Raw genomic sequence first — 22,676 nt, 5'->3', positions numbered from 1 at the left:
TTGATGTTGCAGTGAGCACTCATATTTATTTCCATGTGCATACAGAATCGTCATCTAAATCACTTAACAATGAAAAAAATCACTTAATAGCTCATTTGTCAAAAGCAAAAGATCTTACAAAGGTGAAATGGATCTCAAGAGATGCACTTGACGTCTGGAGTGCAAAGTTCATTTTGGGTTTGTTTCTGACAGGTTTCATTAAGAGTTGAAACCTGACGTTTTCCTCCTGATGGAAAAGAACTTCAGGGGTTTTTGTTCTCAAAAATAAAACTTTACAAACTGTGAATGTTGGTTTGCTCTCAAAACAATTGACACGTAACTAGGCTTTTTTAAACAAATCTCACAATTTTAACATCAAGCATATTATGTGTGAATACGGTTTACAGTTGACAAACTGAATAATTGGAAGACAAAGCCTCTAATTATGGAGCTGATTAAAAAAAAAAATCTAATAATAAATAAATCTTGTATTTTTAAGATGACAGTTAAAAAGCAGAGTGTGTTTGCTCATTAATCACTGAAATAAAGTTAGTGTGGAACAACTAAGTTTCTGTTTTGTGCTTTTATTTTGTGATGGAGGCTGTTCAGAGCCAACACTTTAGGAATGGGGCAGTAAAAAATAAAAAAATAAAATAATCAACATATCGGACAGGAAAAAAGGGTTCTGCAGTAATAAAACGATCGGTTTAATTAAAAGCTTCCTTCATTTTGACCTTCGTCAAATAAATTCCTCATTGCACTGCCTAGATTTTATTGCAGATACATTTTTGCCAGTGTTCTGATGAAAAATCACCAAAAAAGCATCAAATTTAAGTGCACAAAAGAAAATTAGATCAATAAGAATTATCTAGCTTATAAAAAAGTAATTCCACTTGAATAGTGTTGAAGTCTTTATAAATTAAAATAAATAAATAGATTTATGAGCAAACCAAATTCTACTAATAACAATAAAAATGAATAAACTTTTATGTAGCCTATAAGTCTTTATTTAATGCCCATGGCATTTGTATCGTCTTTTATCACAGTCTGCTCTAATGATCAATCAGTAACAGCTGTGAGCTTGATTTTGGCATCAGCACAGAAATTCTGTTAAGCACATAAAGTTAATTCCCTAGGAAGTAACGACATAATCCTTGTTTTCAAGCTCAGAAACATGCAAATCCCTGATCAAGTGCACATACATTTAAAACAAAATGAACAAAGCCCATGCATGACAGTCTACATCTAAGAGTGCGTGTTCTAATGTAAGCTTAACACGTCTCAGACATGCCCCATGAGAGCTTCAATAATGAAAGACTCAGCATATCAAAATGAGAATCTCTAACTGCAAAACACCATGTGTGTAAATGAACTGAAGAACAACAATTGATGTAAATGGGTTTTAAATTTGTAGTAGCTCAAAGTGCCCTCGTGCGTCACAGTATGAGAGACGTGTTTACAATCCTTTGCTCTCAACAGTTCTGGCTTCCACTAACACGCTCAATGTATGTGGCTTCACTGATGCTGCTCTGTTCTCCAAATCATTACTGTCATCCAGTGGTAAGCTATACAAAAGCGTATGACACTATAGCCGCTATCTGGCTCTGACCCTAATGGCCCTTACGGTAAACCCGAACCTATTGATTGGTGCTCTCGCAGTGCGTGATAATTAAGTTTCTCTTCTTCTCCTTCCATGGCTGTAAGCTCATCTCATCACACATTAAGAGACAGACCGGCCGCCTCCGCGGAGTCTATCAATGCCTTTTTGAACCCACATTTAATAAGCGCATGCCGAAAGCTGCTGCCGCCAATACATTATCCAGTGTTAGTGTCAGACGGCCAGAGGTTCAGTAATAAGAGCCAAGCTGCAGTTTCATTACTTATTGAGCTTGTGCCGTTTTCAGAGGGACTCATTAGATGGGCCGCAGACATATGCCACAACCAGCAGCCATCTGAAGAGTCATTTGTAAAAGCCAGAAGGAACGCCCGGTGTCATTGCCGGTTCATTTGTCTGTTTTTCTTGTCGCCCGTTTGTTTGGATGCATCTCGGTGTCAGGCTCTCTATTAATTCTTGCTTTTGAGAAGTAGAATCATCTAAGGGCCGTTCCTGGTGGCGACTGCGATTGCACAGCATTGTTTAATCAAGCAACTTTGAAACAGGCATTGGCGAATGTCACAACAGATGCGCCATTGACATCAGTGGAAGTTGCATGTGGTGTTTCTTGAAAGGAGGGACTCTTTTTAGCAGAATCAAACAATCAGTGTGGTCCCTCGATTCAAAATGAAATGGAAATAAATGAATTTTCTTGGTGCAGGATATTTCGAGAACAAATGGTTGGCTGGAAGAAAACAAGTTGAAGAAATTTGAGATGCTTGACGGTGATCTTGATCTGCAGCCTCCAAGTTAAATAAAGTTAAATTTATGCATTTAGCAGACACTTTTATCCAAAGCGACTTAAATTGCATTCAGGCTAACAATTTTCTCCTAACATGTGTTCCCTGGGATTCGAACCCCAAACATTGCGCTTGTTAACGCAATGCTCTACCACTTTAGCTACAGGAACACTAAGTTCCAGACAAAAATCTCCTTTGAGAAGTGGGGGTCGGGGGTGTCACGCTGTCCCTTCATTTTGATTTTCATTTGTGTTTCTTGGTCTATCAGAACAGTCTTTTAAAATTCATGACAACTGACAGATTAAGATTCCACTTTCCCTGTTTAGTTGTCTTTAACATGTAGAAGTCACCATTTTGACATGCAGAAGTCATGAACATAAGGTGAGTTTATGGAAACATCTGGTGCATACTCTGTTTAGCTCTGTTATGCACCGGGAAATGCGAACAGCCAGTGTTTGAGGTCTTAGCCCTTGTAGTGGAGATCTAACTAGCCCAGAGACATCCACTGGGCCGCACTTCATGGCTTCCTGTGGATCATCTAATAGGCTGTTTCAAAGAGCAGCAAGGACACCTTGTAAAAGCGAGTAAATTAATCCTCTGTGCCGCCACAACGCTCCTCTCCACCCGTCTCCTGAAGGGCAGGCACACTTCCTCTCGGCCATTGCCGCTGTCTGCCCTCTCTCTGGTGCTCGAAGGGTCTCAGATGTGTGACTTCAGAAGGCTCTTTTCACGCTTATCCATCCCTTCCTCCAGTCTCCTGCTGTATTAGCTCATTTGCATCCATTTTTCATCAGTTATCACTGGAATCCCTCTGCACATCAAACGGAGCCTGACTTCAGGGTAGCTGCTTTTGTGGTCTCACATTTCGATTGTGCGTTACATTCACCAAGACTTATTGCTTTTTTTTTATCCTGACTAAGAGGAATGTACAGGTTTAATGACTTTGTGGGGCACGCTTGGTATGCTGTGCGAATAACGTTAAATTATACTCTGCCTTTGTGAAAGATTTCAAATGACAATTGTGGATAAGATCCCGTGCTCATGAAGCAGTTCCCCTCCCTGAATATTCACTCCTTGCATTGCATGTTCTCCTGACACCTCTCAATGAGACTTAATAAACTTTCTATTGAGACAAATGCCTGAATTCACCAGAGGCACAGCTGGATGTTGATGGAGAATGCTAATTCTGACAGTTCTGGACGAATTCCAGAGCAACAAAAAATGACACGACGATGGCACTTGTCACATCACTTTATCCAGGTGTTATCCATCTCTTCCCCAATAAACATTAATCTGCTCTGCTTGTCTCTTATTGAATGAGTGAAGAAGCCGTTTTACTGATAGGACAGGCACAGCATGAGATGCGTGAAATGAGGTGCCTCAACTGCCGTTTCCCACAAGGCCCGGCTGTTCGCCATCTCTCAGGCTGTCAGATGTCGTCGTTTCACCAGTGCACCTTGTGTGAAATGACCTGTCAAGGTTGTAAATTTATTTGTTCTCATACAGGTTGACTGTAATGATGAGGATACAGGGATTTATCCTGCGATCTTCCTCACACCTGAGACTGGGTAGCAATATCAGGTAGAAGAATTGCAAATAAGGTCAGCGTATCCCCGTTGAGAGATTATCCTCAGTTTTAGAGTATTCATGTAGTATTAATTCGTAACTGTCTGGGAACCAGTACTTATGACAGATTTGGCAAACTGTGTAGCAAGGTCATTTTATGTTTATCATCATACTTTTCTTTTTCCTGTCATTCTTTCCCCAAGGATGAATGTGGTGTTGAGACAGATTATCAGCTATTTGGCTCTGAGGAAATGTCACATGGCATATTTTTCCTTCTTCTGTTGAAGGGCTTGACTACCAATGCAAGCCATTTCATTGATATTCATTGTATATCTTGTCATTGAGCACTCATGGTAAATGGTAGCAATGTGGGGAAATCGTAAAGGGAGACTCATAATCAAATAAGACAGCATTTTACCATCCTTCCAGACACCCTTGAAGTCATGTTTAATCTGGTTAAGGCCCGTTTGGCAGTTTGAAGCCATAGTGTTGTCGTTAAGTCATTCCTTAACCTCAGCGTTACTCAACATGTTGGTCTCAAGTAGATTTTTTTGTCTTGTGTGAGTGCAACTACAGTTTACAGTGTGGTGTTCTCACCATGTTAACCCTTTAAGTCATATGTATCCTATTTAATAAATAGTGTTGAATGGCATCAATGATATCATCAACATGAATACATACTTTCTCAAGAAAGTGTGCATAGTATATGATCTATTACATGTCTATTACTATTATTATTTTGACCCCCTAGTGGATTCTAGGTGAAGTCTGTCTTATTCCTCTCAGCACGAAGCAAAAAGTACAATTTGAATAACTTGTGGTACAGTCTCGCTGCTTTGTTTGCTGTGTGGGTGTTTACATGCGGCATGCTTCACATGGACCATTCTAATATCTATAGCACGCTCATCGCGTGGCCGTGTTTGCATTAGATATAATGAAGGGAGACGTGAAAGACTGGACATCGTGTTGTTTTCATATGAATTACTTTATCACAGAATATTTGTTTTCAATAAAACTTGCTTAGTTTAAAAGTAAACAAGCTTTCTATAGACATCTCTCATGTCTCTTTGTTGAGTATTTGCTCAGTTATAGTTCATGGCACATTTCTAAATGAAGGTCACGAAGACTAAAGCAGCAGACAGCCCACCCTGTTTGTGTTCTTTAATTTTTAAATGCACAGTTTTGTTCTTATTATGTGTGTATACAAATAAAAGTAGACCCTTTACAGATTCAGTTGATGTATTGTTCTTACCTGTACGATCAAAACTGAAAGTGTAATTGAAGTTATTTTCGTTGTTATCAGGAGAAGATGCCACAAAATGCATATCCGGGTTTGTCGATCGCAGATTGATAAATCTGTTTTAGAAAAGAGTAAAAAGAGGGCGTAGTCGAGTCTTTACTTTTATAAAGAATATCTCTTTGGTTTTGAAACTTTAGCCTTTGCATCTTTAGGTATCTTATCTATGCACAAACGGCTTGTAACACTTCAGTGAGAGAGAAAAAAAACTTGAAATTGCATCATATGACCCCTTTAAAATGTTCAAATGTACTATTATACATAGAAATGTTTAACCAAGATGAATAAACGTGTTACTAATTATGAAATTTTGATCATACAAAAACACATAATCTGATAGCTTCTTTGATAGTGCGGCCCTTGAGGCTAAAGGGGACCTGTGGCCCCTGAGCTTTCCAAAGCGGAGTAGCCCTGCTATACCTTCACAGACTATCTCACCCAACAAAAGCTTTTAATCCACTGCTCTCCCTCCCTGATGGATAACCTTCCCGACAGGACTTGCCCATAAGGAATACCAGTCATTCCTATGGCTTTAACGTGCAGGTGTGGCTTTGTCAAGGCTTTACTTCAGTCCCACGATAACACATTGTGCGTTTGGCCTCTGCATCGTGTGTTGATCACAGTATAATCTATTTATCGCCCGCAGCTCTGCGTCACCACCCATGCCGCACACTCATCAGATTACCACAGCTCCCTAGTATTGAGAGAGCAAACCCAGAGTTGCAAACTCACCATTTGCAACTTTATGAAACTGTACAGCGGATATCTACATAAGCATTTTCCCCCCGTGGCTTGGAAAACTACAATCTACCCTGGCACTGATTCACTCCTCATGCAGAACCTATTGCGAACTGCTCAATCCTGGAAGAAGCTCTGGGGGATTTGCACCTGGCCAACATGGACTTGTATCCATATATTTGATTTGGCATACATGAATGTTGCTGCCTAGATCAGCACGGTGCTGAATGCATCAAGTTAAAGCCGAGAATGACTCCAAATGAAGGCTGTAGCTCCTTATACCGCACTAATATTATCAGGAATCTTCACAGTTCTGCAGACTTGCTTGTGTGAGGAGGTTCATAAGTTATTCTGAATAGCTTTAAGTTCCGGCGTGAGTGTCAAAAGATCGTTAATTTCCATATTTTCTAATTTTCTGCTACCTGGGCCTCTTGTCATTGTTGTAGAAGTTTAGAAGAGAAGAATCGAAGTTGAAGAGAGTTCATTCAAACTTTCGTGCTGTTGAATACAGTTTAAGATGTAGGATTAGCACAAGCCCATCTCCGTTAGGGCCCCTTACGGCATTCCGGCCTGAACCGGCTGCATCGTAAGTGTCATATTGTCCTTCTGACAATAACATTAAGGATGCCGGAGCGTGAATCGGAGTGCGAGATGATGGTGTTTTTCCACGCTCTTTAATTTGGCTTCACATGGTTAAGGTGCTTTATCTTGTTCCATGTGTGATTCGCACAATGCCAGAGGACCCCTGTGCTTGCATTTTAAGTTTCTATGGCAACATGGAAACTACTCCAAGTTGTTGAGGATGCACAGCTGGAGGGGGCTGGTCACAAGCGCCTACACATCATCCAAACACCAGAATACAAACATACTTTAAGGGTTTGACATACTTTGAGTTGATTCCAATTTCTCATCCTGACGATTAATTTATGCTCATAGCCGCATGCCGCAGGAAGCTGATTGGGGTGCCCGATGAGGAGATAGAGCACATTGGTAGTAATTTCTAGGTTTCAAACATGGACGGAGGCAGTAGCTCTTGCAGGTACAGCTTGTCAAAAATATACAAGGGGGTTTCAAATCATTTGCATAGATTAAAATGCCATTAAAGGCAGGAGTTCCCTGGATTCTTGGGACACTACATACCATCACCGACATTACTTATCCACTGTCTGTTCTTAAAACATAACATAGGTGTGGTCATATTAGTGAATTTTCTGCAACAATGTGGACATAATTTGTCAGTATTGTACCAATGTATGAATCCCTTTCAAACCAAGCAGCTTTCTATTGGTCTACGTGACAAATCTGGGTGACCATCTTGAATGAGGGTACTTTGTAGCAACAGCGATGTACTAAAAACATTTTTGAAAAATTACGTATATAGACGACAATGTTATCAAAACAATCCCCATTCACACAGATCCGCGAGAACGACTTAAAAAGTTGTATAATGCATGCCAGGCCAGTAATTGGCGATGTCACTTTGTAAAGGAACACTATGCGCTATCCTTTACACTGAACATGTAATCCACTCGCCCATGGCATGTTTCTGTAGTTAGCACATCCTTTTCAAAAACTTGTACTTGAAACCCTTTTTCGAAGGTTTGGGTTTTTAAGGCTACCAAAATGCTGTTGTTGTGTAAATTAATGGCCACAATGCATAAAATGTTTTCAGTTTTAGTTGAAATCGATTTCACGTTAATACCTCCTGAATGAGGAAATATTTCGCCCTCATGTGAAATTCTCAATCATGCAGATCCCTGTTGAAATGACTGGATTTGGATGTTTAGTCAAAAAAAGTATCCGCTCTCACGACATCTCATTTCACTAAAATAACTAAAACTAAAACTGAAATACTAATAAAATATATAGGTATAATAATAATGAAAAAAAACCAATAACAGTAATTTATGCTGAATTCATGCTTAAAACAAAATTACATATACTTAAACTAAAATTACAATGAATATGGAAACTAAAAATTATTCAGAATATTAAAGTTAAATAGTATATCATTGATACACTGGGTCTAATTTGAGAACAAAAGTCTGTCTTTTCTTTTTTATTTTCTTTTTTTTGTGTCCAATGAACTTTTTAAACCTTTTTAAACACCTGTCTGAGTGATTTGTTTATGAATCAGAGTGAATCATTCAAGGAAATAACTGATCGATAATTTCGGAGAACTTGTGTATTTGGATGTTGTACTAAAATGAGCAGAGATTTGGAAAAGAATCCAGATATGTACATAAAAAATAATAATAATACCATAAGCTGCTATATATATACTGTGTGTGTGTATATATATTATTTTGCAAATTTTGCAAATTCTACTTATCTTATGAATTAAGGTTTTATGAGCTGAAGGGGATCCTCAAAAATGAACTTTTCCAAACTTTTTGAAAAAAAAACTATTCATGCCAATGAGTCCGCAAGCAAGAGTGCAAACAGACAGTTTCAGGAATTATAGTCACTCACTTAATGGTACATTTCTGCATTGTGAGTTCACCTTTCATATAATTTTTTAATATTCTGTCAGCGCCTCCAAATGTGAGAACCTCATTCCTAAGGGAAACATATTAAGAAAGAGAGAAAAAAAAAGTTTCCCAGAGTCACATTCTAAAGCTAAAATAGTGTGTGTGCTGCTTCAGGTTTCTTCCACTCTGTATCATGTGAAATCCTAACTCTGTGAACGAAATACTACTGCACTTCCAGGCAGTGCTGAGTTCTCGCCGTCTGGGAAGCAACACATCCCAGAATGTGATGATAAAAAGTGAGTGAAAGGGACATGACATTCAGCCAAGTATATGGTGACCCATACTCAGAATTCGTCCTCTGCATTTAACCCATCCAAAGTGCACAAACAAAGAGCAGTGAACACACAAACACCATGAACACACACCCGGAGCAGTGGGCAGCCATTTATGCTGCGGCGCCCGGGGAGCAGTTGGGGGTTCAGTACCTTGCTCAAGGGAACCTCAGTCGTGGTATTGCCGGCCTGGGATTCGAACCCACAACCCTAGGGTTAGGAGTCAAACTCTCTAACCACTAGGCCACAACTCTCCCCGTCGATGTCAGCTGGATTAATTATATTGCCAGGCTTATAATAACATGAAATAATTTGCATATTAATATATTTGTATGCATTACTTTATGGTGCTGCATTGCAAAGTCATTAAAATAACCCTTATTGATGTTTAAAGTCATAAACTACATGATATTTAAATTTGACTAAATGCAGGAGGTAGAATGAAACATTTAGCTGAACTTTTATGCTTTTTACTGAGGTTAATATAATATTTTACTTTGGTTTATTGCATATTTACTTTACATTACATTGCATAATTGGTGGACCCCTGCTGAAGAACCCTGCTTTAAAATAATGTTTATTTAGGAGTCATAAGCAAACATGCTTAACAGATCGCATAAAGTTCATATTAAAATATATGATTCAAATATGTGAATAACTAATGACCTGCTATGAGTTATATACTGTAAGCAGATTTATCAGCTTCCAAGATTATGAAAAAAAATTGTCAATGGTGTTTCCCTGTGTAATGATGAGCAATGTAATTATAAATAAAGTATAATCCTGTCAGAAGAGAATAATAACTGTTTGTGTGTGTAGCTGGGAGGTGTTGCGATTTCTCCTGTCAAACCTGCGCTGGTGGTTGGAGGAGTACAGATTTGATGGATTCAGGTTTGATGGAGTAACATCCATGCTCTACCATCATCACGGGATCGGTATGTACATGGAAAATTAAGCATGAAATGTTCTTTACTTGTAATTGCTGGACATTAACAATCTTCTTCCCCTGTAAATGACACAGGCTCTTATTGTAGAACAGGTAGAAAAGCATATTGGAAGAGCAACCATTTCAAGGGCAGTTTCAGTAAACTTCAAACATGTAACATGATCTCTCATAAATAAATGGAATTAAGCAGGAAAAGCATGTGATACAAGTTCTTTCAAGCAAGATATTAATTACACAAGTAGTGTGGCAAAGGTTTTCCTGGCATTTTTCCCTTTCTTTTTAATTTTGTGACAGTGGTGCTGCTAGTGATTTTCAGTAGGTTTTCAAAGATCGCTACTTCATTTTAATGAAACATGGCATTAGATTCACACACAAAAAAGGGGGTTTAGCAAGTTGGTTTCTTCATAGCTCTTTTTAAAATGAGTTGTGTAATTGCTAATTAATTATTATTAAAATATATGCATCAGTTGTGGAATCTGATTTCATCTTCATGTTCCCTGATTCTCAGGATCAGGATTTTCCGGGGATTATGCTGAATACTTTGGACTCCAGGTAGACGAGGATTCTCTTGTCTACCTCATGTTGGCAAACCATATTTTGCACATCCTCTATGAAGACTGCATCACTATTGCAGAGGTAAGCCCCATGTTGTTTTCTGACGTTTGTGACGGAGCAATACCAGGTCTCATACACAAGGGGTTTCGACTACGCCACCCATGGGAATTTCACCCCGGGAAATATGAATGATACCTAAGAATTTAGGTCACACAGGTTCGACTCTCTTAAGGAAGTGGGCGGAAATGTGGGTATCATGAAGAAATACAAAACTTTATTAATACAAAATCCTATTTAAAAAACATTGTGTGAGATTCACATTAAAATAATCTCCATTGCACCGGGATGTGTCTGATGATGACTCGTTAGTGCATGGCTGACATCGGCTTCAAGACAAACAAAAACAACAAGTGACATACACCAATTCACATCACTATTAATTACACAACTGAAAAGAAAAGAAATACAACCTTACAGGGCCGGGGTTCAACACGGAGAAGAGGTCACAAAACTAGTAGATCAAAAGCACACTTGCACACACACACACACACACACACACCACCGTGCACTCAACTCATGCAACCAAACCGCTTCAAAAGTGTGACCCCGGCGACTGAAAGAAAGAAAAAAACAAACAGACAAACTTCAGCACAGTTACAATAAATCACAATTTGATTACATCGCTGATCACAAAAACAGGGCGAAAATAAAATCATATCAAGTCACAAACCATATACAGATGTTGGTACAATAGAAAAAGAAAAACAGAAAAAAAAGTTAACTTAAGTCAGACCAGCTTAAAAGGAGCAACCGCGGGATTGCCTTCTCCTTATTTCACAACGTAGTGAATGTCGACTCCAAAATACACTAAACTATAATTTAGAGAAACCAGACAGCGACAATCCTCCTGATTAATTTGGACGATACGGCGCTCTCGTTGTATGGCAACGGAGAAGCAACCGGGACTGCAACTTTAGCAGAAACAAATCGCTCACGAGCGGGAGAGAGAATCCGAAAAAGTGGAGATAAGGTCTATTATCCCATTACCGGAACAAATATACGATATTCACATAACTGCCGTTCAGCTGAGATACAGGGAACACTGGGAGGTTAGTAGTCTTAACATCCACTCAACACAAGCCGAGGGAATCAGGGAGGAGAAAAGACAGGCTGTGTCCACTGTCAACAACGGAAAGAGAGGAGGAGCCGGACGTGACGCATCCCAGGCCATAACCAACCAGCTCTTAAAAAGTGGATCCTCCCTGCTGATTGGTACTCACAACCGTCAATCACCACCGCTCGTCCTATTCATTCGGTTACACATGCATGGATCATAGAAGCTTCCAGCAACACATATTTATGAAATGAGAGCTCAGCAGTTCTTGAACTGCTTTGAGATGACAGTAATACAACATTAGTTGTCGTAGTTCCCAACAGCCATGGCTTATACTGCAACAGTATGACTGTTTTCAAACAGGTTTCCCCACATACTTTCAAATAGAATTTCAAATTTTCTAAAGCATGCAATAGCTTTGTGTGAGAAACATATTGTATCGTATCGTATTGTACTGTATTTATATATATATATATATATATATATATATATATATATATATATATATATATATATATATATATATATATATATATATATATAAAAATAATATATATATATTATATTATATTATATTATATTATATTATATTATATTATATTATATTCTCAATAAACCATTGTTATTATTATCATCAGTTGAAAACTGCTTCAAATTTTTGTGGAAACTTTGATACATTTACACATTAAATTGAATCTAAATTGCATCTGAAAAAAAAGAGAAGCATTTATTCGAAATATATGATGTTTTGTAACATTATACATTGTTTACTTTTACTTTTGATAAGTTGCATCCTTGCTAAATAAAATTATAAATTTCTTCAAAATAAAAATAAAGGGTAGTCGATGTATAAATTATTTATTTGTATTTTTATACAATATTTAAATATTAAAAGCTTAAATTAGAGGCAACACCTTATGCATTCGTGGAGTATAAATTAATTACAATTTAAAACCATTGTGAATTGGTTTGTGATCCATTAAACTTCCATAATCTGAAATAAGTTATGTTTTTAATATTCAATAATAAAAAAAATTGTGTGGGACTATAGGAAATTGATTGAATGATTAAAAGTGGCTATAAACTACCAGAAATAATGTATGCAAATATTCAGTTTTGGAATATTAAGTGTCAACAACACTAGCGTGACGTGCCAGTTTAAATATGCATAAACACAAATGAGATCTGAATATTATCAGTGAGTTGCAGTTTAAATTGTGGAGTGTACTTTTTTGGGTCAACTTTTTAAAAGAGGTGTGTCTCTTTCTGTACTAGCTACTCTCTTCATAATATGCAGCAGGACCATCCGAAATGACCATAATACCTTTAGTCATGGCTCTATAACCTTAATCTTGTCAACAGCGACACTGTATCTCAACTCCACAAAGACTGATTAAACCAGAGTCAACGGGACACAGTGCATTAAATTAGCACTCAGTGGCTCTGTCTAAAGCCATGATTAATGAGACCACTTACTTTTTACTTACTTTGTTCAGTGTTTTGTAATTAGTGGACAGCGCCCACCAGAGATATCATTTAATTCTCTTTTATGAGCTCCATTGATAGAGCTGGACTGTGAATGCAAAAATTTGCTTACATTGCAGGAAACGATTAAATAGCATAAAAACAGACTACAAATATAACAAAAAATCTAGGACCACAGCTACTTTTTGTATTCAGCGGTTAATTCAATTTTGCACCGCGCTGCATATTATGTGATACCCTGCTGAAAAGAGTAGAATGGCTGGAGACCACTGCTAATCTATTCAACAAAATGAGTGGCAAAAATTGATGAGTTTTTTTATTTTTTCAGCAAGAACACATTTGGCTGGTCATGTGATCCTAAACATGTCGGCCCCCATGAGGCGACCTACTCTGCGAATATAAACAAATCAACTTTTATTAGGCCAAATATGACTGGAGTCTTGGCTGTTTTTTAAAAAGTTGATTTTTTTTTTCCAGTTCTAATCCTTATATATAAATAAATGATGATTTTAAATTTCATTATATTAAAGACACACACATATTGCACATTTTAAGGTTTTGATGAACCATTCGTTTAACAGTAAATCTAACCTCTCCATATTGTTGTGTTTTTAAGAAATTCATTCTTTTTTAAGGAAGTGTCAGGTATGCCCTCCCTTTGCTGTCCAGTCCAAGAAGGAGGTCTGGGTTTCGACTATCGCCTGGCAATGGCCATACCAGACAAATGGATTCAAGTGAGTCTTATTCTAACATCAAGTGATGAATGTATGTGAATGAAAGTGAATGTCCTGTTGGCTCAGTTATATTCAACATCCAGCCTTTTTTCACAGACCAAACTACTGTACAGTCCTACTGTAAGTGTAACCGACAACTTTACTCACATTTCAATGCATTCCCTCTGGATGGTGACAGCTTGTTTGAGCCACATCACGTGTTTTATCATTTTCTCGGGGGAATGAGATTTGAAGATACAGTATCCAGAAACTGTTCCAAATCTAGACTGCCAACCAGCGGATCAGATAAATAGGGCGTATCTCAATTCTTCTAGGCAGATATATATTAATAGTGTCTAGGACACGTTCTATACTTTCTCTAATGTTTTTCTGTATTTTTTTTGTGAGTGTGCATAATTAAAAGTATAATTATGGGCGATTCTTCAATCATTTTTCTTAATTAGGGTTTCTTCTGTGTTCATCTAACGCATTCCTTTGTTCTGCGCTGCTTCTGTGGGAATGCATATTAATGAAGGTCTTCTCATTATGGATATAGATATATATGGAGATTTCAGGATTCTTTTCTTTTCTTGGCAGCAGCACAAGGCAAGGCACATCTATCTTTTTTTTTCAGGATTCTTTAAAAAGAGCAGCATTTGTTTTAAGTGTAACCTTTTTGTAACATTATGAATGTCTTCACTGTCACTTTTGATCAATTTAATGAGTCCTTACTTAATAAAAGTATTAATTTATTAAAAAAATAATAATCTTCCTAATCTTCCTTTTTTTTGTAAAACAGTGACATAATTACTACATATGGAACAGTGCTATGCATGACTCAGAAAATGTGTAGTTTTTTTATTAGATGCATCTGAGATCACATTCAATTATGAATTACTTTGATTCATGTATTCTTACATTCTTACAAGGATCTTTTTTTCTCTTGTATTTTGTAACTTTCCTGTCTGCACTCCTGTCTACCTTGACAGTCTTATACAGTAAAAGCAAGAAAAGGAAGTGTGTGTGCCCTGTACACTGCAGGGGTTACTGTTGGTGCTGAGCACACAGCCTCCATGGAGAATCGCAGTGCATTGCTAAACAAGGCAACCCGGAGCACAGGGCTTTTTAAAAGACCAGCAGCATTGGGCCGCACGCTTCTCTTCGGCCCGGATGACCCTCTGTGGCTCCGCTCCAGCGGGCTGATTCAGTGCTGCACTCTCTGCACACAAAGGTGTCCACTTCACTGACTCAGGATCAGTGTTTAGAGTGGCATAAAGGCTGCGGCTTACTGTTTTTTTAACATTTGCTTTTTCATACAAGTTGCCCGGCATGCAGTATTTATTTGGGGCTTTTCATCCGACACCGCTATCGAATTCATTCTGCGTTGGGGTACAGATGAGACTGCACATTGAGGGCTCTCGGATGAGTTTGTGTGAAGAAAGATAAAGAACCCATAGAGAAGTGTCCAGAAGAGCGTGCGACTCATATCTATGTATGTGAGCGAATATATATTTGATAAGGAATTTGAGATGCTCCCCTGCTCTGTCAAAAACAACAGCAAATATTTTAGACGCACTAAATCTCACAAAGGCATGGTTCATACTGTACCTCAATAAAAATGTCATAATAATAATAATAATGTTTCTGACAGCTATCACCTTAAAGGAGTAAGAGTTGATAGTTGGTATTTCTGTGTGCCCGCAGACTCTTTCATAGCCACACTGCTTTTAACGTTACCCTACCTGTCTGATTAATCCGACCTCTGAGGCCGCAATGGCAGCCTGACTACATCCGAGAGCCTCTGAGAAATGAAGATGTCCTAATAAGAGAAGCAGATAAGGCTTGCAGCACAAGTTTGCCTGATTGTATCTGATCCCCACTCCAAAACGCTGTCGCTTCCAATGGATAGCATAACAAAAGCCCCCTAATTTAGTCAGTGCCCTTCTGTCCAAGTCCAACAAATTGAAGTGTAATGGAAACAATTAGAGCTAGTGAAGAATGCCTCACATGCTGCTGGGAACAGCAAGAGACCGAACCTCGGCCCTGTTTCCCAGCTAAACATACAAATTAACTTTGGATTGGTCTGAAGTCACCTCTGTCTGCAGAGCTCTCCGTTTCAAGCGATTTGCTCTGATGTAATAGTCCTTTAAAGAGATTAAGTTCAAATTCTAAATTATTCATCAATATTTACTCACCCTAGGGTCATTCCAGGAAACACACACACAAAAAAGACCTACTGTAAATCAAGGGTAATGTGAGGAACTTGTAAATGAATGGAGGCAACTTTTGGAGGATTTCTAAGCACAAATGTCAAGCTTCTGAATAAAAAAAACAAAAGGACTTGCATTAACTGTACTGTATTATTTGAGCTGTAACATGGTTTAAATCATTTATAGAGTTTGAGACATTGTGTTGTCATGACAAGAGTTTTTTTGTCCTGTGGTTGTACTATTAAAACAGAGACTGTGTTAATTCTTAAAGTTTTGCCACAATATTTTCCATTGTAAGCTCTTTTTTTTTTTTTTTAAGAAAACAATATGTTGTAGCAGTCATAAGTAAATCTGTGCTAATCAACATTATGCCATAAAAGCTGTTGATTTTTGATTAAGAAACTGAATCTGAGTGTATTCAGTAATCGTGTAGGCTGCACGATTATTCAAATAAAACCAAAATTGTATTATAGCTTATTACAATTATCAAATTGTACAATTTATACAATTATACAAAACAAATACAAAGGCTGTGACTAAATAAATAAATAAATTGCATGTTTCACAGTGAAGCATGAATATATAATAAAATTACAAGAAATTATAATGCACTTATTAGAAATTAAGACGGCCATACATATTCATTTTTGTAATTTTACAATTTTTATGTAAAATAGATATTGTTATTTTTCTTAAATAGTCGGTTTTATTTTTCAGTATTAAAAGATTACAAAATTAATGTTTAATGTGTTTATTTATTAATAACAAAGTACTAGTACTACTACTGCTTATTATTATTATTCTTAGTAGTAATATTGTTATTGTTGTGTTATAGTCTTATTGATATACAATCACAACATTGTTGGTTGAATTGTGCAGCCCTATAAACAAGCACAACAAAACTGGAGTGTTTCTTGTGCATTTTTCCCCCAGTTGCAGTTTCCAGCTAAAAATTACAGTTGCATTTTAAAATGGATTATATTTGTATTTCTTTTTTTCTTCTAACGAACATGACTGGAGCTTTCAATCATTAAAAAAAACAGAAGCTCCATTGTAAGGGCAACCAGCGCATTCTTTCGAATTTCATATTTATTTATTTATTTTTCACAGAAGATAATGTCAAACAGGTTTGGAATGATATGAGGGCGAGTACATTATCCCATCATTTTTAATTTTGGGTGAACTATCCCTCTCATGGCATTCTTTGTGGATGGGAAAACCCATCACAGAAGTCATTGCGATGCTTTTATGCAGATGTAACCCAGATTTGCATCCCTCACAATGCTGTGACTCATATGTTCACACCAGTCACTAGGCTTTTTTGTTGCTTTGCAATTGTGCATTACATCAAATAATTTCTTTCTGTCTGTGTCAATAAGACGGGGTCATGAGAGAGTTCTCACTCAAAGGAGAGACTGATAGAATCTAGAATCAGACAGAAATTAAACTGTCAGATGATAATTGAGGGGAAGCTGTGTGGTATGTAATGTCAGGAGATAAACAGAGAAGCAGCGTTTCCCATCTGGCCCTCTGGACCTCACACTCATTAGGGGTTGCATTTCCCAGCATTCTTCATTTTGGGACTCGTCCTCTCTCATTTGGTTAATGGCCCTCCATTGACTTAAGGGTCTAAAGCAGACTGTATTTTAAGGACTGCTATTAATTGCATACAAAGTATTGACATATCAAAAAATAACTAAATTAACCATGCCTCCTGACTCAGAAGATTCATAAAAGGGTATATTCCTTTCATTGGACACCTTTGTGTGTCCCCATTTGGTAGTCACATATTCACCATTTGTAGGAAATATGTAACAGTATTGGAATTAACCCTTGAAAAACCCATATTGGTTGATTACAAATCTGGTTTATGTAAAGCCTTAAAGGGTAATGATCATCACAATTTGACCCTTACCTCAAAACACATAGATTGTCTTAAAATACAACTGTCAAGTTATACAACAAACACAACTCATAGGGTGAATAAGACTCACTGTACTTACATTTTATATTTGTGACCCAAATCAAGAATATACAGGAATGAAGTGATCACACCGATTTTTGGTTTTAATCTTATATATGCAAGTTTGAAGTGCACTCCAAACAAACAACAGCAATATTGTGGTCCTCGTGAGATTAAAGTATATACAGATTCTTTAACAAACATACAGTACGGTACATAGATCATGTGATTAATCCTATGAATAATTTTGATCTGTTGTCAGCCTTACTATTTAAGTAAAATTATTATATTATGCATCTTATACGTTGTTTGTTTGTCCCATTGTATGGTTCTGTTGGACCATTATTGTTGTTCTTCAACCTGAAATCGACATAAACACAGCTATACTCTAGCCTGCAACAGGTTTGCTTAAATTTAAGATGCTTTGAAGGTGTCACATCGTGTGATTCAAAGGTTTCCCTAACAGACATTTCCCCTCAAAACAAACATTGAGCTTTAAATGAAAAGATGGCTGAAGATAAAGAGCGATGGCTTTCGGTTCTCATTTTAGCACACTCTTCTTTGCAGCAGTAGTGACGGTTACAACACCCCGGCCTTTTTTGTCTCTTCATTGATTGTTTGGCTGTGGGCTAATATAAAGGTTTTCCTTCATGTCAGTCACCTGTCAGGTGCAATCTCACTCAGCACATGGCTGCCTGTCACTCTCATGGGCTTCCCTCAATGCTGTCAGTCAGTGTGCTGCATAGGGGGCCCGTGTGTGTGTGTGTGTGTGAAGACACACAACACGAACAGATCATCATGAGTGATGTGAGGAATACAAAAACGTCTTTCCTTCCTCCTTATTTGCTGCTGGAAAGTTGCTGATGTGTAGAACTTTAGATGTTTTTTTGTCAGTATATCCACAGACAACAGTGAGTTTTCTCTGTCAGGTGCTGCATTTTGTCTTGACATGTTATTGTTTGGCATTGTTCCTCTTGTGAAAAATGTAATGCTACATTTCTCCAAATCTGCTCTGATGAAGAAACATACATATTGGATCACCTGAGGGATTATTATTTATTTTAATTCATTAGTATATTAGACCCTTTCAAGTATGCCCATCACAGCTGCTGGACAAGAAGTGTAGCAGTAAGCTGGCCATCACTAAGGATATAGAACATTATATCAAGGGCCAGTATATGGATGCAGCCAAAGATACACCACTTGGCTCACCAAGTTATGTGCCACATCCAGATCCACCAAGGACCCCTTTCGACACGTCTCTACCCAGGCTGTGTGAGATTAGAGATGTCCTCAAAAAGGCCAGATCAGCCTCAGCACCAGGTCCAAATGGGTCCATACAAGGTGTACAAGAACTGCCCACTAGTGATGAAGATCTTGTGGAAGCTCATGCAAATTGTGTGGAAGAACCAATCCATTGCAGCTGAGTGGCAAGAGGCAGTTGGAATCTTCATTCCTAAGGAGCGGAATTCCATGACCATTAATCAGTTCAGGAGCATCGCCTTGCTGAACATGGAAGGGAAACTGTTCTTTTCAGTTTTGGCAAGAAGGATGACCAGCTTCCTCAGCAGCAACCACTACATATACATATATTCACCAAAAGGCTGGGCTCTCAGGTTTTCCAGAATGCACTGAACATGCATTCCGTGATCTGGAAGCAGATACAATGTGTCAGAAGAGAGAAGAGCGAACTTCATGTGGTGTGGCTTGACTTGGTAAATGCTTATGGCTCAGTACCACATAAGCTGGTTGAGTTTGCGTTGGAATTCTTTCACATTCCAGTGGTTGTAATTATCATCATAGCCAAGTATTTCAACAACCTGCGCAAGTGTTTCTCTCTCAATGGCTGTATGACTGGATAGCAGCAGTTTGAGGTCAGTATTGCCTTTGGCTGCTCAATATCCCCTATCCTATTTGTGGCATCCTCATCAGAGCAAGACAGAAGGCAAGAGGGCTGAGATCACCATCAGGAGGAATACTCCCGGTGCTGAGAGGGTACATGGATGATGTGACAACTGCCTTGACGAGCCGATACAATGGGCTAGGATGAGGATTAAGCCCTCAAAGTCTAGGAGCCTTTCAATCAGGAAAGGGGTGAGGGATGACAGGACGGTGTTCACAGCTGGAGAGGAGAAGATAGCATTACTGAAAGAGCAACCCAGCCGAAGTCCTGGAAGTGAGTATACTTCGGAGCTCTCCAACATACAGATTGGGGAAGTTGGTTTAGAAGCAGCTGAGAGAGGGGCTCGCAAAAATCAATAGCAGTCAGCTTCCTGGGAAACTGAAGGTACCGTATGTTGTTACCAATCCACACTTTTCCAGCATGTGATGTGGCCTTTGAAGGTGTCCAAAATGCCATCATCCCTGGTTAAAAGGATGTTACCCCATCTCCAACACCTACGTCAGGAAGTGGTTGGGCTTCCCGTGCTGCTTCTCTGACACAGACCTTTTAGGCAAGAATGCTCTTCAGCTTTCTTTGAAGTCCATCAGTCTCAATACGAGCAGGAGAAGACCCGTCTTGTATTCAAGCTAAAGGAATTCAGAGATGAAACAGTGAAGAGCGCAGGTTTGACCATCCTCACTGGACGCAGATGGAGGGCCCAGCAGGAGTTCGAGGGCCATTAACAGGCTACAACACAAGGAGGTCATGGGAATAGTCCAACACAGCCTAGATGGGTTGGGCTGGGGAGAGCCAGTCCAGCTCTGCTCCAAAGCCACAAGGAAGCAGAGGAATGCCATGGTGGTGGAAGAGATCTCATGAGTGGAACAGGACTGTTACCTCATCAAGGCTGTTTCCCAGGGCAAACAAGGAGCATGGACCTGCTTGGGAGGACATCACTAACAGGGTCATAACCTGGGCAGATATCTGGCGAACTCTTCAGTCGTTGCTCAGCTTCGTCATGAGGGCTGTGTATGACACCATCCCTTGTCCCGAAATCTCTCCCAGTGGTTCAGAAGTGCCCCCTGTCCAATAAAGCCAATGCAGTTCTTCGACATATCCTGTCGAGGTGTAACCTTGCATTGACACAGGGCCACTTTATATGGTAGCATAATCAAGTGCTGAAGAAGTTGGCGGAGCAGATGTAATGATGTAGCGACCGGGAAAACAGCTCTTCAGATCCCCTGAAAGTTTGAATCCTATCTCGTTTTGGGTAAAATAAACAGAGATGCATTCATGACATAACACAATATGAACATTACTATGAGATGTGAGTACTGTCACAGGGCTAAGGGTGAGAAGTTAGAAGGCATTTGAGTGAGAGTTGGATGATGAATTGTGGTGAGAAATGTCTCAGGTTTAGAAGCGGGGGATGTTGACTCTTAACTAACGACAGTTGACTCTTTCCAGTCGTTCTGTGCCAGAGACGTGACACAGATGTCAGAATAACGACTTCCTCACAGCATTCTTTACATTAGCATACAGCTTTCTTGTTACCTCACCATGTGATGGTATATGCAAGTATGATGGTGTGTGCAGCAGCAGCAGCAGCAGCAGCAGTGAGTTGATTGGGATTGACAGTAACTATATTATAAGAGTGTCATTATTTCATTTACCCTCATGACATTTCATAATAAAATAGTCCATACATAAATAGTCTTCTTGGTAAGGTTGCACCAGCTTTTTGTAAGCTCATGCCTAGGTACTTAAGTACTAGTTAGTTTTGTAACCAAGGCTACACCAAATTTGATTGTACCATTTGTTTGTAAAGTGAGATTTTATAGTAATCTAATATGATATATAAATGCATTGATCCAAATGTGTCTTCAAATTTCAAAGCCGTACTGTTTGATAGATAGTTTAACCTATTTCAGTTATTAAACTTATTTAGCTTCAACTGTTAATTGTAATAAAATATATTTCCATTGAAATATTTTTACATTTAATAATATAGATTTAAAAAAATATACATATTATTGTAATACTTATAAATGCATAATAACTACATTTAACATTTAATTATTTGTTAAGAAATATCTGTTAATTTGTTAAGTGTATTGAGATATGTAAATTATATTCAGGATTTTGGAAATAAATGATTTATTTACTTTTTTTGAAAATGTGTTTAATTTATTATTTAGAACTTTATTGAACATTTGTATATTGAACAATAAATAATATTCAAGAAATGCATTTATGAAACTTAGCAAATGTATTGTTTGTTGAAATGATTTAGTACTTTTATAAATAATTTAAATATTGGAATATGTAAATAAGATTCAAGAAATACATTTTAAGAAATGTAGACATTTTTGTTTAATATTTGTTTATTTCAATTTATACTTTATTAAGAATTTGTAGATGATGTGTACATTTCTAGATTAAATCATTTTGAAAAAATACATTTAGGAAAATTTATAATATGTATGTTTTGCTAATGTATCATAAAATATTTTCATTATTTAATAATGTATAAAGAGTTAGTGTATTGAAATATGTAAATCAATGTATTAAAATGTTTTATATTTAATAATGTGTTAATAATGAACATTTTAGATATGCATAATTAGGAATTGTAAATAGAAATTTTTGCCAATTTATTGTTTTTAAATTAAACTGTGCTAACAACTCCCATAATTCAAAATTTAAATAAACATTATTCACATAATTTTGTTAAATGGGTAAACACTCAAATATTTAATAGAATGTAATTTTAATATAATTGAACTTGAAACTTGAGAGCTATGAGAAAAGATTTTCAATGACTTAAATTTAGGTTCTATCCTTAGTCTCAGAGTTGTGTTTTGTTTATGCTACATATTGCACAAATTAGTAACAAAAAAAAACTTGTTTTTAAAACAACTGAGCTGCTGTCAGGCAACTGAAAAGTGTAGTTAGTAGCTTTGCTACTTTTAGTTAGTTAGGGACATTTTCTGTGAAATGGCAAGGGAGGCAGTGCATCCTCAAAATCTGA

At 37.7% G+C, this 22,676-nt stretch overlaps 1 protein-coding gene across 1 annotated transcript in view; it reads left to right on the top strand.

The window, feature by feature from the left end:
- gbe1b (glucan (1,4-alpha-), branching enzyme 1b) overlaps positions 1 to 22,676 on the top strand; it is a 174,252-nt gene that overhangs the window by 77,043 nt on the left and 74,533 nt on the right. The window contains exons 8-10 of the mRNA XM_059533431.1: positions 9,597 to 9,712; positions 10,232 to 10,359; positions 13,513 to 13,611. Of these exons, the coding sequence (XP_059389414.1) occupies positions 9,597 to 9,712; positions 10,232 to 10,359; positions 13,513 to 13,611 (343 nt within the window). The remainder of the gene's footprint in view (positions 1 to 9,596; positions 9,713 to 10,231; positions 10,360 to 13,512; positions 13,612 to 22,676) is intronic.

The sequence above is a fragment of the Carassius carassius genome, chromosome 41 (assembly GCF_963082965.1).
Source record: "Carassius carassius chromosome 41, fCarCar2.1, whole genome shotgun sequence".
NCBI classification, from domain to species: Eukaryota; Metazoa; Chordata; class Actinopteri; order Cypriniformes; family Cyprinidae; genus Carassius; species Carassius carassius.
This window is presented reverse-complemented; position numbering and strand designations above follow the sequence as displayed.